This window comes from Musca autumnalis, unplaced genomic scaffold (assembly GCF_047663935.1).
Source record: "Musca autumnalis isolate F117 unplaced genomic scaffold, ASM4766393v1 scaffold_1, whole genome shotgun sequence".
NCBI lineage: Eukaryota > Metazoa > Arthropoda > Insecta > Diptera > Muscidae > Musca > Musca autumnalis.
This window is the reverse complement of record NW_027411644.1, coordinates 307,426,700-307,442,074: the sequence shown is the minus strand read 5'-3', so window position 1 is coordinate 307,442,074 and position 15,375 is coordinate 307,426,700. Positions and strand designations below refer to the sequence as shown.

The following is a 15,375-nucleotide window of genomic DNA, read 5'->3' as shown; positions in this document are numbered from 1 at the left end:
TCTTCCAAGCTAAATTTTTGCCATCAAAAAGGATGCAGGAATTAAAAAAGAATAGGAAACGGCACATCGATGTATCTGTGACTATATTTTGTCGATAGTCCACTGCGGCGGTTTCTTCGGTACTGGATTGACCCGGAAGCACACAAAACCCTTGTTCGGGCCAACCTAAATGAAGTCGACTGTTATAGACAGGAAGACTTCTGAAGCCGACTGTTATAGACAGGAAGACTTCTGAAGTCGACTGTTATAGACAGGAAGAATTCTGAAGTCGACTGTTATAGACAGGAAGACTTCTGAAGTCGACTGTTATAAACGGGAAGACTTTTGAAGTCGACTGTTATAGACAGGAAGACTTCTGAAGTCGACTGTTATAGACAGGAAGACTTCTGAAGTCGACTGTTATAGACAGGAAGACTTCTGAAGTCGACTGTTATAGACAGGAAGACTTCTGAAGTCGACTGTTATAGACAGGAAGACTTCTGAAGTCGACTGTTATAGACAGGAAGACTTCTGAAGTCGACTGTTATAGACCGGAAGACTTCTGAAGTCGACTGTGATAAACAGGAAGACTTCTGAAGTCGACTGTTATAGACAGGAAGACTTCTGAAGTCGACTGTTATAAACGGGAAGACTTCTGAAGTCGACTGTTATAGACAGGAAGACTTCTGAAGTCGACTGTTATAGACAGGAAGACTTCTAGAGTCGACTGTTATAGACAGGAAGACTTCTGAAGTCGATTGTTATAGACAGCAAGTCTTCTGAAGTCGACTGTTGTAGACCAATCCCACGTCAGCGGGTTCTTTCGTATTGCATTGGGTCGATACCACAGTGCTTCGGCCAACGGCTGTCACCCCAACAACAAACCTATGCTTGTACGTAGGTTTTTATGCTGCTACAACAACAACAACCTCATTGTACACATGTTTGTATTTGTACTCACTCAGGATTGGCCCGAAACTAAAAACGTTTCGGCCATCGGATTCCAACATTAACTTTATATTGGGGTAACGGATCATTGCTACATTGAAGGAAATGAAATGGTGAATGAACTGACACATCGCGGATCGGAGTCGGTGGATGTTGCATTCGGTCAAGCCAGAACACCTAGACTTGAAAAACGAACTCAGCTGCAATATTTTCCAGGCAATTTAACCAATCCTCTACAAACGAAAAACCATCTATCTCTCTACTTTCCCTGAAAAGGTCCTACCTGAAATTTGCAGTACGAATAGTCACGCTCCACTGCATTATTAGATATATGTCCTGCAAATGGAAAGGAGATGGAATTGCTGACTTTGTAATATGCAAAAATGGAGAAGAATCCGACACAATCGAACACTTAATATGTCGATCTACAATGCTCACGACGATCACCAAGAGGCTACGTATCATGGGTAAATATTCGATACAATCTCTTTCAACCTTCTCCCAAGATCAACCAAAAAGTCAACTACTCTCTTCCAAAGGTCTAAAATGGCTGCAACGAGAAGAAAATTAATTCACCACTGTTCAGGATAAATACAATGGATCAAATGGTCGTCTCCGAGTAAAGTAGCTGTCAATTACGAATTTACGCGACCTTTTACCTAACCTAAACTGCACGGCATATCTTTACTTTACCGACAGTATCGGAAAAATATGGAATAGATAGTGTTTTTTATGCTGATTCCAACGCTGTACAATTTTTGTTGGGGAAAGGTATACTTCCCGAGATATGGGCCTCTGAAGTTCCGAAAATTCCCTTGTTTAAAGGCCGGCTACTTAGAGAAAAATTTTAATTTAAAAGAAAATGTTGTTCCCATTCCCCAGATTGGTTCCTGTCCATAGGAGAAAGTCTCAAATCACCGGTCAAAGGCCGGCTATTAAAAGAAACTTACAATTTTTGAAGATTTGCAAACTGTCGGTAAAGGAAATTTGTTCCAACTGCACTTTTGTGCAGTTAAGTTCAAGTTTTTATTTGCGGTCTCCATTGCAACGTTATAATTTAAATCCTCTTTGGGCGATATAATGGACGAAAGTTCTAAGAAAATTTAGGATTTCGTTGTCGATTGATTCAGTCAGTGGAATAATCAGACCTACTGTGTGTGATAAGATTGTCTTCAGCTCAATTAAAAGTTTACCTTAAATCTGTTTCTGGGAAAACGTTTTCATTTTCTAAAACATTTACGCACACTTATAATCAATACCATAGCAGTGTTTGTTATGCATTGGATTGACTCGAAACCCACGAGGTTTTAAGCAGCGGATGCCAACAAGGTACACACACATGTACTGCTACAACAACAATGTTCTATAAAGAACTACTTTTAACACTGGAACTATTAATGATATACGTCCGCCGTTCATAGCAAACCTCTCATAGACCATTATTATCGGCTGGCTTCCATCCTAGACTAGTCGACCTTTATGAATTAAGATTCGACCAAGGAGTCCTTTATGAATTAAAGACTCCACTAAGAAGTATGAAGACGTCTAATACTGTTCAATAGTCATTCTTCTTTTTTAAGGTTAGTGGATGGGTTTTTGGATGGTTAGGAAGTTAATTAAAAATTAGATGTGACAACTTCACAACCATTGCATAATTCAGGTTAGAAAGAGAAGAAAGATTATAGAGCAGAGCAAGAGTTAAGAGTTAAAAAAAGTCAATCAATCCTCTAGTAAATACTGATATTAATTTTGGTGTATAATACAAAAACAAAATAAAAAATGTGTCAAACAAAATGAAAACTAAATATGAAGAGTGAAATAGAGAAATATTAAATAAAATTCATTGCACCAAAGCCAACATTAATTCTCGTATGTTTGTTTTTCCATTCATTTCTTAAAAAAATAAAACAAAACAATTTATGGTTCAGGTTTAGGTTCTTGATGGCAATGAAAAAATGGTACATGATTTTTCTTTCCCATTGACATCAAAAACCCTGCCTTTAACATTAACAAATAAATAAATGATCAAAACTGTCATAGTTACTTGTTGCATTTTCTCCGTTGTATCCAATGAAATGGACACCATTGTCTTCAGCAGCACATCAAAGTTTTCGGGAGTCAACTTATTGAGTACACCACGAACTTTCTTGAGCACAGCATCAATGTTATCATTAAGACTTGTGGTGGAATCTGAATTGCTTGGACCACCAGTCTTTTTGCGCAACGTTTCTGGTTTCCAGGCGTTTTCACTCTCGTTCAATTTAATTTCTTCATTCAATGAAAGATTGACACGAATCATACGCATTGGGCGGGCAAATGAAGTGCCGGTTACACTAACACTGCCACCAGTTGTACCAATCATACTGCCACCAGGTCCAGGTGGACCACCAGCACCAGCAATATTACCACACGAGCCAGTCATATTGTGATCATGTTTACGTTGTCCACGATTACCACGTTTACCCGATACCAGATCCATGGATTCATTGAAGTCCATTTGTTGATATTGTTGTTTCATGTGGGGTAGATTTTGATTATTGGGTCGGGCAACAAAGAGCGATGCTACACAACCACCTTTTTGACAAGGCACGTTTGGAATTTTCAGTGATTGTTGCGATTTGGCCAATTGTTTCAGTTCATCCAAAGAATAGCGATAAAGACTTTTGCCAGTCTTTGGATGTTTAGTAATGGATGGTGCCACATGTAAAATTTTCGAGGATTTTGAAACGGGGGCGGCAGCAGCGCCAGCAGCAACAGCAGCTGGTGCTGGGGCATTGCTACTACAATCAACATTATCGGGAGTTTTTGTTTCGGTGGTGTTAGCTGTAGTTTCAGTCTTGGAGCTAACACTAGTGGTGCTAGAGCTTGTCTTGATGGCTTCTTTAACTTTTTCATTGTCCTTAAAATCACCAAAACTAACATCCTTAATGGCAGCTGCTTCATTGTCGGCAGCTGGTTTAGTGGTGGTGCTGGTGGTGGTTTCAGTATTTGATTTTGCCACCTTCAACTCTTCTTCTTCACAAGCCGATGAGGAACTATTAAGGAATTGAATTTGTTCAGCTTCAACCTTGCTGGTATCGGCGGCATTAGATGAAGCCGAGGCTTTTGTTGAGGGTTGTATAAATTGCTCAACAATTTCCTGGGATTTAACATGTTTGCCCCCAGCAGGAGCAGCAGTAGTGTTGTCGTTATCTGTTGGAGAAAAAATAAGAAAAATAATTAATTGTAAATAAAATGAAAATTATAATTGTAGGTATTTATATCAATCTCCACCGTAGACTAACTTAAACACGTTACGGATTTCAGCCAAGTCCGCCTGTCGATGGTTGCTCAAACTAACTTAAATTAATAATTAGGATGAAAACTAAACGAATCGAGTATCCCCATTTCGCTGAAACTTGACACATCGCAAAATTTCTTACAAACATACCTCAAGTTCCATAAGGTCTCCTAGTGAAGTAGCCGTCAATTGCAACTTCTGCGCGTACCTAAAGTAAAATGTTCTCATGTGCAGTTAAGTCCATGTTTTTATTGCAAGTTATACAACGTTCTAATTTAATTCTTCTCCGGGCCATTGGCCGGAAAGTTCTAATTGTCAGTCAGTGGAATAACTAGACCTACTGCCTTCGATAAGATGGTCTGCTTTATTATAGTTTAACCTTAAATAGTGGAAATTTCGTAGTGGTGGCCTTGTGGTCTTGTTTACAGCGATTTAACGCTTTTCTTGTCCAAGTCAATATTTCTTGACATAATGGTCGGAAGGCTTTAGAAAAATCCTAAGATGGGGGTAATACGCCAGACTTAAAAACAATCAAACAGTTTGGGGGCTCTTCGAGGATAGTTTTGAAATTTTGACAGGAGATAGTGCTGCATGTGGCCCTGTTTACAACCATATGTTTTTATGGGCAAGTCCATAATTTCTGAGATATGGCCCAAAAGTTCTAAAAATCCCAGCATGTTGTAAATAACACGACTGATGAGCACGAAAAAGGTCGAAAGACTGGGCATAAGAGAATTGAAATAAATAAATAAATAAAATAAATAAAAATTAAGGATTGAGTATCCCAATTTGGCCAAAAATTTGCAAAATTTAATGTTTCTTCCAAACATAAATCAAGTTCCAAAAAGTTCAATATCAAACAAATCCCTTAGGTAACTTCTTTAGAAAAGTTCAAAAATTTCACTTAAGCGTAGTTTAGGAGCTGTTAGAAAATCGTTTTGAAAATTTTATTTCAGGTAGGTCCTGATTACAACGATATAACGATTTTCGCCCACATTTCCTGGTTCTATAGCTCTCCAAAAACCTTGCCATCTGATGAGCACGAAAACTTGTGATTTCAGTATGCCAAGTTGAGGGAAAATATTGTAATTTTTAATCAGTCCAATTATTAATATCAACACCCTGTGTGTTTTCTTACGTTTTCCTTTCCATAATCACCCTGAATATTTCTTCCAAATGTACAACAGTTTGCAAGAAAGCCCATATCGGACAACTCATTCGGGTACGTCCCTCAAAAAAAGTTTAACATTTTCGCTTAAGTATAGTTTAAGGGCTCTACGAGGATCGTTTTGAAAATTTTACCATAGGCCCTGTTCTGTTTACAGATATATAATGCTTTTTTTGGACTTGCCCATGTCCATATTTTCTGACCAAATGGCCCGAAAGCCCTAAAAAATCGTCCCCGAGGCACCAACTAAATGACTGATGAGCACGAAAACTTACGAATTGAGTATCACGATTTGGCCAAACATTAGAAAAATGTAATATTTCTTCCAAACATTAATCAAGTTCCAAGAATGTCTATATCGGCTAAATCTTTAGGTCAGCGACGACCACAGAAATACAACCAAAGCGAAAACATGTATGAACGTATGAGTGAAAAAGCAACAAACACATTATGTTTTTGTTTGTTTTCATTCATTTATACTGTACGTGAGAGAGAGAAGCAAATGCAAAAACAACTCAGTGGGCGCCCTCACTATACGATCTAAGCAAAGAAGCTCGTCCCTGCTTTAGGTACATATCTTCCTTATAAAAGTTCGTAATTTTTACATAAGTGCAGTTTAAGGACTCTACGAGGATCGTTTTGGAATTTTCTCAGAAGGTATTCCCTGTGGTCCTGTTTATAACGATATTACGATTTTTGTGGGCAACTGCATATTTCTTGGCATAATGAATGGTCCCAAAGCTCTCCAAAAAAAAAACCTTACCGGCACCAACTACTTCGGCTGAGGAGTACGAAAACTTACGAATTGAATATTCGATTTGGTCAAAATTTTTCAAAATGTAAAATTTCTTCCCAACGTAAAACAATATGCAGGAAAGTCTATATCAGACAACACATTCCTGTACGTTCCTCAAAAAATTCAAAATTTTCGCTTAAGTACAGTTTAAGGGCTGTTAAGGAATCGTTTTGAATTTTTCACAGAAGTTAGGCCATGTGATCCTGATTACAAAGATAAAACGCTTTATCTGGGCAAGTCCTTATTTCCTGAAATAATGGTCCGAAAGCTCTCAAAAAAAAAACTTACCGACACCAACTACTTGGGTTTGTGAACACGAAAATTTACGAATTGAATATTCCGATTTGGCGGAAAATGTTGTCAATTCAAATATGTCTTCCAAACGTAAAACAATTCGCAAGAAGGCCTATATCGGACAACTCATTCGGGTACGTCCCTCAAAAAAGTTCAACATTTTCGTTTAAATGCAGTTGAAGGGCTCTTCGAGGATAGTTTTGAAATTCTTACCACAGGTATTCCTTGTGGTCCTGATCACAACAATATAATGTTGTTCCGGGGCAAGTCCAGATTGCCTGTCCGAATGGCCAGAAAGCCCTAAAAACCATAACTGCGGCACTAACTAAAATTACTGATGAACCCGAAAACTTACAAACTGAGTATCCGATTAGGCCAATCATTTTCAAATTCTTGCCAAGGTGTCAACTTTCAAGAAGATCTCTATCACAACTCAACTCTTTCACTACAAGCTCAAAACTTTCACTGCACACGGTGTGCCTTAACCAAATTTAAATGGAAGGTGCTTACACCTCGAAAGTTTTTGCTGATTCTGAAACTACAAGGCTCATAGATGAGAAATATCAAGAAACAAAAAAAAATCGCCGGAGGGATTTTCAAATAAATCGCGATTTATGTTCACATTTTTAGGAGTTCTTTAGGTTTTCACGATTTTGCTTGGAAACCGCGAGTCCTATATAAATGGGCATAAAGAAAATGTTGTAGCTGTGAAAATTCGCTACAAGATTGTCCTTTATGATATTTTCGTAGGTTTTACCGTTTTTGTGATAGAGAAGTTCAAATTGAGACAATGCACTGACTGTATCGCCTCCTTATAAAACAATATCATGCTCAGTGCGCCTTAACTAACTTTTGATGAAAACCGCTTACACATAGGAAGATTTCGCGGATTCTGAAACAGCAATGTTCATAGATAAGAAAAATAAAGAAAACAGAAAAAATTGCCGGAGAGATTTTTAACTAAATCGCGATCAAAATTCACAATTTTAGGGTTTTTTTATAGGTTTTCACGATTTTGCTTGGAAACCGCAAATCGTATCGAAATGAGTCTAAGAATAATGTTGTAGCTGTGAAAATTCTCTACAAGACTGATCTGTAGGTTTTTTCGTATGTCTTACCATTTTTGAGATATAGAGGTTCAGTACAAATTTTTAATTTTTAATTTTTATCTTAAGTCTTCAAGATTTTGCTTGGAAACCGCAAGTCATATCAAAATGGGACTAAATAAAATGTTGAAGCTGTAAAAAATCTCTAAAAGACCGGGTGATTTATTTTTTCCTGGGTTGTACCATTTTCAAGATATAAAAGTTTTATTTGGAAAATTGCAGTAATGACATTGTTTTATAAGGAGGCGATACAGTCAGTGCATTGTCTCAATTTGAACTTCTATAACTCCAAAACGGTGAAACCTACGAAAGTATCATACAGGTCAATCTTGTGGAGAATTTTCACAGCTACAAAATTTTCTTTAGGCCCATTTACATAGGACTCGCGTTTTCCAAGCAAAATCATGAAAACCTAAAGAACCCCTAAAAATGTGAATTTAAATCGCGATTTATTTTAAAATCCCTCCGGCGATTTTTTTGTTTCTTGATATTTCTCATCTATATGCATTGTAGTTTAAGAATCAGCAAAAACTTTCGAGGTGTAAGCACCTTCCATTTAAATTTGGTTAAGGCACACCGTGTGCAGTTAAAGGGCTATTCGAAGATCCTTTTGAAATTGTTACCGAAAGTAGTGTTTGTGGTCCTGTCACAACGAACCGAAGCTTTTCGTTGAAAGTGCATACATCCAGTCATAATGGTTCCCTCGATTATGACTCCGAACTTCCAAAAGACTCCCCTAAGTTCCAAAAAACTCCCCTTATGGATTTTAGGTCCACCCCTCTTGATATTATCCTAAAATCCTGTATTCAGTTGTAGGGTATCTAATAACTTTTTCGTCCTTGGGCAGAGACCAACGGGATCTTGTCTAATACCGAAAAGTACAACCCAAATCCAATCTATCTCAATGATATGTTGTTGTTGTAGCAGCATATAATGCTAGGTTGGCAGCAGCTGGCCGAAACACTTTTGGTTTCGGGTTAATCCGGTACGTAAGAACCCGCTGCCGTGGGATTGATATGTGGTCTCCCGCTCTTTTAGAATCCATTCGTCTCCCCTTCTTTTAGACACTACGTCCTTCGTTCCTTAAATATTTCCCACAAACATCCCAGAAAGGTATCCCGTCATTTCTATTAGAAACGTTTTTCCATTGACAAAATACTTGAAATGACTGTGAAAGCATTTTGTTGAATATCCCTCAAACATCCCAGGATGGATAATGGGACCATGACTCGTACAAAAAGTGCAGTCCGATTCTATTCTATAAATTCAATGAGAACTCCATCTTATTGCCCGGTATTGAGCGAGTTGCCTTGCAGAAAAGCTTTGTACGGCCAAGATACTTAGAAATGTTTAGAGCATTACTGACAGATTTTTTACATCGCTAAAAAATGTCGTGGTGGGGATTGGATCCACAAAGCATACAGCCCTAATCTTAATCCATCTATCTCCCCCCTTAAAACCAACAAAAGGAGAACGAAGTAGACCACAATTGAGATTAATAGAAATACATACAACACCGTTAAAAGAAAACCAAAGACAGACATACCTTTAATTTCCACACTTGCTGCTGGTTGCTTAGAGGTATCAACATTATTATTGTTGTTGGCAGAGGCAACAGTTGTTGCTGCTGCTGCTGGAGGTTCCTTAGTTGTTGCCGATGGCGTTGTTGCTGTCGATGATTGCTGCCTTTGGGCTTGTTTATTATTGTTGGTGTTGGTGTTGTTATTGTTGACATTGGATGAACTATTATTTGCATTGTGAATATCAGTCAATTGAACATTGCTGGCAGCAGTTGGAGTTGATGGTACCGATGATGTTGCTGCAGCATTATTGCCGCCTCTATTATTGTTGTTGTTATTATGCGATTTATTGTTACTGCTAGCATTAGAAGCTGTTGAATTGCTGCGTTCATGTTGAGGCCTTTGTTGCTGGTTCTGAGGCTTCTTTTGATTATCTTTGGTACGTTGTTGCTGCTGCTGTTGTTGTTGCTGCTGCTGCTTGTTAACCTTACGATTTTTACGATTGCTCACAGTTATAAAGGAATCATCATTGGCATCATTGGCGACCGCATTGGTGGCGGCAGGATTAGCGGCTGCTGGTACATTGTTGTTGCTTGACTTAGTAGCATCTCCACCCTTCTTGTTCGTATTTACATTGCCAATAGATGGCGTGGTGGTTGTATTGGCTCCCATTTTAGTATTAGTTGTTGAGGTTGTTGTCGTTTTCCCTTGTTGCTGCTGGTGCTGTTGTTGGTCCTTGTTGCTGCTAGTAGTTGCTGTTGTAGTAGTAGTTTTCGTAGAAATATCTGTAAAAACAAACAAATTCGTTATAAATATTTGGAAATGGCAGAAATTTCATTTTCAAAAATAGTAATAATTTTTTTGTTAATTAAATTAAGAATAATAATGGCGATGGCGGTGGTGTTGGTGGGAAATATGCTCGACACGTTAAAATAAGATACGCGCGGGAGGGAGTCTCTTCGAATGAATTGTTTATATATATATGTACTACACACAGAACACACTCACTACTACATACTACACTAGCTAGCTACCGTTGACTACTAACGAAAAAAGAATTTCTAAAGAATTTCATTGAGCATTTATGAGTAGAATTTTCAAAAATTTCAAAAAAAAAACGCGTTGCCGATGAAGATTGCCTCGTTTTGGGGCATTAACGCGAATGAGCAACAGAATCAACAATGTCTGTGCAGACGACAAGACGACGAATCTAAAGATGAAGAATAAGAGGAGGAAGACGATTTACAGATGAATTTGAATGTGAAATGTGATGCAACAGAGATTTTTTGTAGTATTCTTCATGTGAAACTGTGGGTGGTGGTTGGTAATAAACTTTGTCGCCATCATCATCGATGTCGTCGTTGTCGTCGACGTTGTCGCAGCCATTGCGGACAGACAGCAGCAGACAATGCGTGTGTGTGCTTGAGGAGAACTGCTCTTGTCCAGCTCGCTAGCTAGCTAGCTGGCGGCGGGCTGATATTAGAACTCACAGATCACTCTGAGAGCTCACAACTAAACGCAGGAATAGAACAAATGAAATGTCTCTAGAAGATGACACATGTGTTTTTTTACTTTTGGAATTTTGAGAAAAGAAAATACTGAAATATCATTACGGAAAGTGAATTGCTTTGCTTTTTTTGGGTGGAAAAACTATTGGGAATTAATGCTTCTCAAGTTGATATAAAGCTAGTTGATATAAATCATAAAAAGGGTGGAATAGATCGATCCCTTGAAAACAAAAACTAAAGGATTAACAATGTGGTTAGTTTTGGCACAAAAAACATGCCATGCAATTGTTTGGCGGCAGCAGACACAACAACTTGGTTTTTTATTTCTTGGGTTTCGAAAAGACTCCCCCACACCGTTTAGAATGCGGATAAGACATTTGTTTCTTTTTTTGGTTTCTTTTAGGCAAAATATTAACGCCACCAGGACGACCACACACAAACACTTGTACACGACACGATCGCCCATTATATATACTCTTAATTTAAATTGACTCTCTCTTCTACAATATACAAACTACAACTACTACAACTACACTTAAGAAAAACATTTCCTTTTTTTTTTTTGGAAATACAACATATGTTTGTGGTATAAGAGAAGTGTTGTATAATTACTTAGTTCTTTGATTGTTGCTGTAATCTCCTCGGTGACATCCTTCTTGTTTGGATTTTCAACAGATCTATTTGTATCTTCTTTTGTAGATTTATCCACCACTGCTGCTGATGATGATGTTATTGTGGAACTAGTAGCAGTGGTTATTGGAATCTTGCCATGTGATTGGTGTTGTTGTTGTTTGTTATTGGATTTGTTAGTTTCTAAAGAGGGGGTGCTAATGGTGGTGTTTGCTGTAGACGATGACTGTTTGATTTCAACAAATTGTTCACTTTCAACATTAGTTGTAACAGGTTGTTGTTGTTGTTGTTGCTGCTGATGCTGTTTTATGACACCGGCCTCATCTTCCTTTTGTGCCACTGGTGTTACTAAAAGAAATCGAATCGTAGACGATTAATATAACTTTATAGGGAACGCGTCGTCGTAGGAGGAATTGGTTTGGTGTTGGTTGGTTGGTAGTGGTGGAAGTTAGGTGTTTGGTGGTGGTTAAGGAGAAGAAGTAAAGTTGGTGGTGTTTGGTTGGTTGGTTGTTTGTGTGGGAGATATTTTTTTTTGGTTCTACATAGTTATTTTATATATTTTTGTTTTTATGCAAATATTACTACTTGTATTTACAATATTTGACTACATTCATTGATTTAAAAATACTTTTCTTGGCAAATTTCACAATTTCATTAAATTGTTAAATAACAATTGTGACTAATGATATAAATATATATAAATTATAAGCTACACATCATAGATGATGATTAGGTATTTTTTAATAAAAATTATTTAGAAATTGTTCTTTGTAAAAAAAACCATTGGGTTTTCCGACAAACATATACCCCAGCCTATGTCTTACACACAGAATACATTTCAAAGATCAATATGGATTACACAAATAAAATATAACAATCCCTTATTAAGAAGATATTTGAGAAACCAGTAAGAAAAGGAACAAAGTCGGGCGGGTCCGACTATATGATACCCTACACCACTGTGAATATGTAAAATATAAATCGGAGCTATATCCAGATCTTAACCGATTTCGATATAATTTGGCACATTTATTTCTAGACCGAATTCAGTCACATTTCATCGAAATCGGAAAAACATAGCGTGTTTGGTGCAGCAAATACGTGAAATCGGGCGAAAATATATATGGGAGCTATATCCAAATCTGAACCGATTTCCACCAAAAGTAATAGCGCTCTTCCTACGGCTAAAAAAAAATTGTCGTCCCCAATTTTCAGCTGAATCGGACAAAAAATGCGACCTGTACATTGCGAACAAAAATACATGGACAGACGGACAGACATGCATAAATCGATTCAGAAAGTGATTATATGTGATCATTGCATAGGGATGGTAAGGATTAGCTTTGGTAAAATTTGCCTCAAGGGCCACCGAAAATCCATTGTAAAATCATTCAGAATATTACATACATTATGCGAAAAATAAGCAACTTTTAGGTTAAGTTCTAATTTGACGGGATTGGCCCCTAATCCGAAATTTTTTTTGCGTGACACCAAAGACGAAAATAATCTACACAAAATTCCACTCTGGTCACAGAACAAAAGTAATGAGTAGCATTTAAATTTCAATTATAAATTGGAACTAAAAATTAGTGCAATTGTTTTTGGTTAAATGTCAGATTTGGAAGAATTGGCCCACAAAACATGACTTTAGATGGATTGTGCCAAAGGCGAAAACAATCTCCATCAATTTTCAGTATAGGTCACAAAACAAAAGAAATGTGTAGCTATATGATATATCAAATAAATTAAGATAGTAAATTGAATGCAAAAATAAAAGTTATCGTTTTTAGGTTATGTTCTGATTTAATGGAATTGACCCATACACATGATTTTAATTGGAAGACATCAAAGACAAAAATAATCTACACAAAATTTCACTATGGGTCATAGAAATAACTAAATGTCTAGTTATTTGATTAAACTCCAAAATTCCAAATTCCAAATTTCTGATTTGGTGGAATTGACACATAATAATAGAGTTTAGGTGGATGACATCAAAGATGAAAATAATCTACACAAAATTTCAGTATAGGTCAGTGAAGAAAAGAAATGTTCAACTATAAGCCATATCAATTAATTTCCACCAATAAATTGATAATTAAAATGTGTTTTTAGGTTAGGTTCTGATTTAAAGGATTGACCCGTACTCCTAAAGTTTAAGTGGGTGACATCAAAGGCGAAAATAATCTATACAAAATTTCACTATAGGTCATAAAAATAACTAAATGTCTAGTTATTTAATTAAATTCCAATTATAAATTAAAACTAAAAATGAGTGTAATTGCTTTTTTGGTTAAATTTCTGATTTGGTGGAATTGACACATAAAAATAGAGTTTAGGTGGATGACATCAAAGATGAAAATAATCTACACAAAATTTCAGCATAGGTCAGTGAAGAAAAGAAATGTTCAACTATAAGCCATATCAATTAAATTTCACCAATAAATTGATAATAAAAATGTGTTTTTTAGGTTAGGTTCTGATTTAAAGGATTGACCCGTATTCCTAAAGTTTAAGTGGGTGACATCAAAGGCGAAAATAATCTATACAAAATTTCACTATAGGTCATAGAAATAACTAAATGTCTAGTTATTTAATTAAATTCCAATTATAAATTAAAACTAAAAATGAGTGTAATTGCTTTTTTGGTTAAATTTCTGATTTGGTGGAACTGACACATAAAAATAGAGTTTAGGTGGATGACATCAAAGATGAAAATAATCTACACAAAATTTCAGTATAGGTCAGTGAAGAAAAGAAATGTTCAACTATAAGCCATATCAATTAATTTCCACCAATAAATTGATAATTAAAATGTGTTTTTAGGTTAGGTTCTGATTTAAAGGATTGACCCGTATTCCTAAAGTTTAAGTGGGTGACATCAAAGGCGAAAATAATCTATACAAAATTTCACTATAGGTCATAGAAATAACTAAATGTCTAGTTATTTAATTAAATTCCAATTATAAATTAAAACTAAAAATGAGTGTAATTGCTTTTTTGGTTAAATTTCTGATTTGGTGGAATTGACACATAAAAATAGAGTTTAGGTGGATGACATCAAAGATGAAAATAATCTACACAAAATTTCAGCATAGGTCAGTGAAGAAAAGAAATGTTCAACTATAAGCCATATCAATTAAATTTCACCAATAAATTGATAATAAAAATGTGTTTTTTAGGTTAGGTTCTGATTTAAAGGATTGACCCGTATTCCTAAAGTTTAAGTGGGTGACATCAAAGGCGAAAATAATCTATACAAAATTTCACTATATGTCATAGAACAAAAGAAATGTGTAGCTATAAGATATAGCAATTAAATTCCAATTATAAATTGAAATTAAAAATCAAGTGTAATTAGTTTTGTTTAAATTTCTGATTTGGAGGAATTGTCAAACAAATCATGACTTTAGATGGATTGAGTCAAAGGAGAAAAAATCTACATCTCATTTCAATATAGATTTCAAAATAAAAGAAATGTGTAGCTAGCTATAAATTTCAATTTACTGGCATCAAACAGGTTTTAAAAATGAAGAAAAAACTTAAATTTCATAATATTTCCGTTTTGGTGGAATTGTTCCATAATCCGAAATTGTAGGTACATATTATCAAAGACAAAAAAAATCTCCATCGATTTTCAGTTTAGGTTACAGAACAAAAGAAATGTGTAGCTATAATATATATATATCAATAAAATTCATGTATAAACTAAGACCTAAATAAAGAAAATTTGTTTGATAAATGTCATATTACTTTCGGTTTGGAGGAAATGATCCAAGGAGTAAAGGTGTCATAGGCGAAAAGAATCTACATTAAATTGCAATATTGGTCATTAAACGCTTATTATGACTACATTATAACAGTAATTAATAACAAATATTACTAAATTAAAAAAGTATAAATAAACAAAATAAATAAATAGGTTTAAAATTCTAAATAATTATTCAACAAGTTTCACAATTTGAATTGTAGTCAAATACTGCAGGCATATCAATCAAGATCAAGAAAAATTCTAACAAATTTTTTTTATATACATAGGTACTTGAAAGAAAAAACTCCGCACAAGGAGTTCCGTAACTTATAAACATTTCCACATGACCCATGTATGTTTTTTTTATATATAAAATAACTATGTAGAAAAAAGAG

General features: G+C 35.7%; 1 protein-coding gene across 29 annotated transcripts in view; it reads right to left on the bottom strand.

Annotated features, from left to right (window-relative positions):
* Positions 1–15,375, bottom strand: part of LOC141389903 (uncharacterized) — a 159,030-nt gene that overhangs the window by 119,951 nt on the left and 23,704 nt on the right. For 16 of the 29 annotated variants that reach the window (XM_073962119.1, XM_073962113.1, XM_073962126.1 and 13 more), the window contains 3 exons: positions 11,212–11,577; positions 9,118–9,876; positions 2,972–4,119 (listed from right to left, as the gene is read on the bottom strand). The exons of 3 other annotated variants lie outside the window; for them this stretch is intronic. In XM_073962119.1, coding sequence (XP_073818220.1) covers positions 2,972–4,119; positions 9,118–9,876; positions 11,212–11,577 — 2,273 coding nt within the window. The remainder of the gene's footprint in view (positions 1–2,971; positions 4,120–9,117; positions 9,877–11,211; positions 11,578–15,375) is intronic. 10 more of the 29 variants (XM_073962136.1, XM_073962129.1, XM_073962131.1 and 7 more) reach the window with 1 other exon arrangement.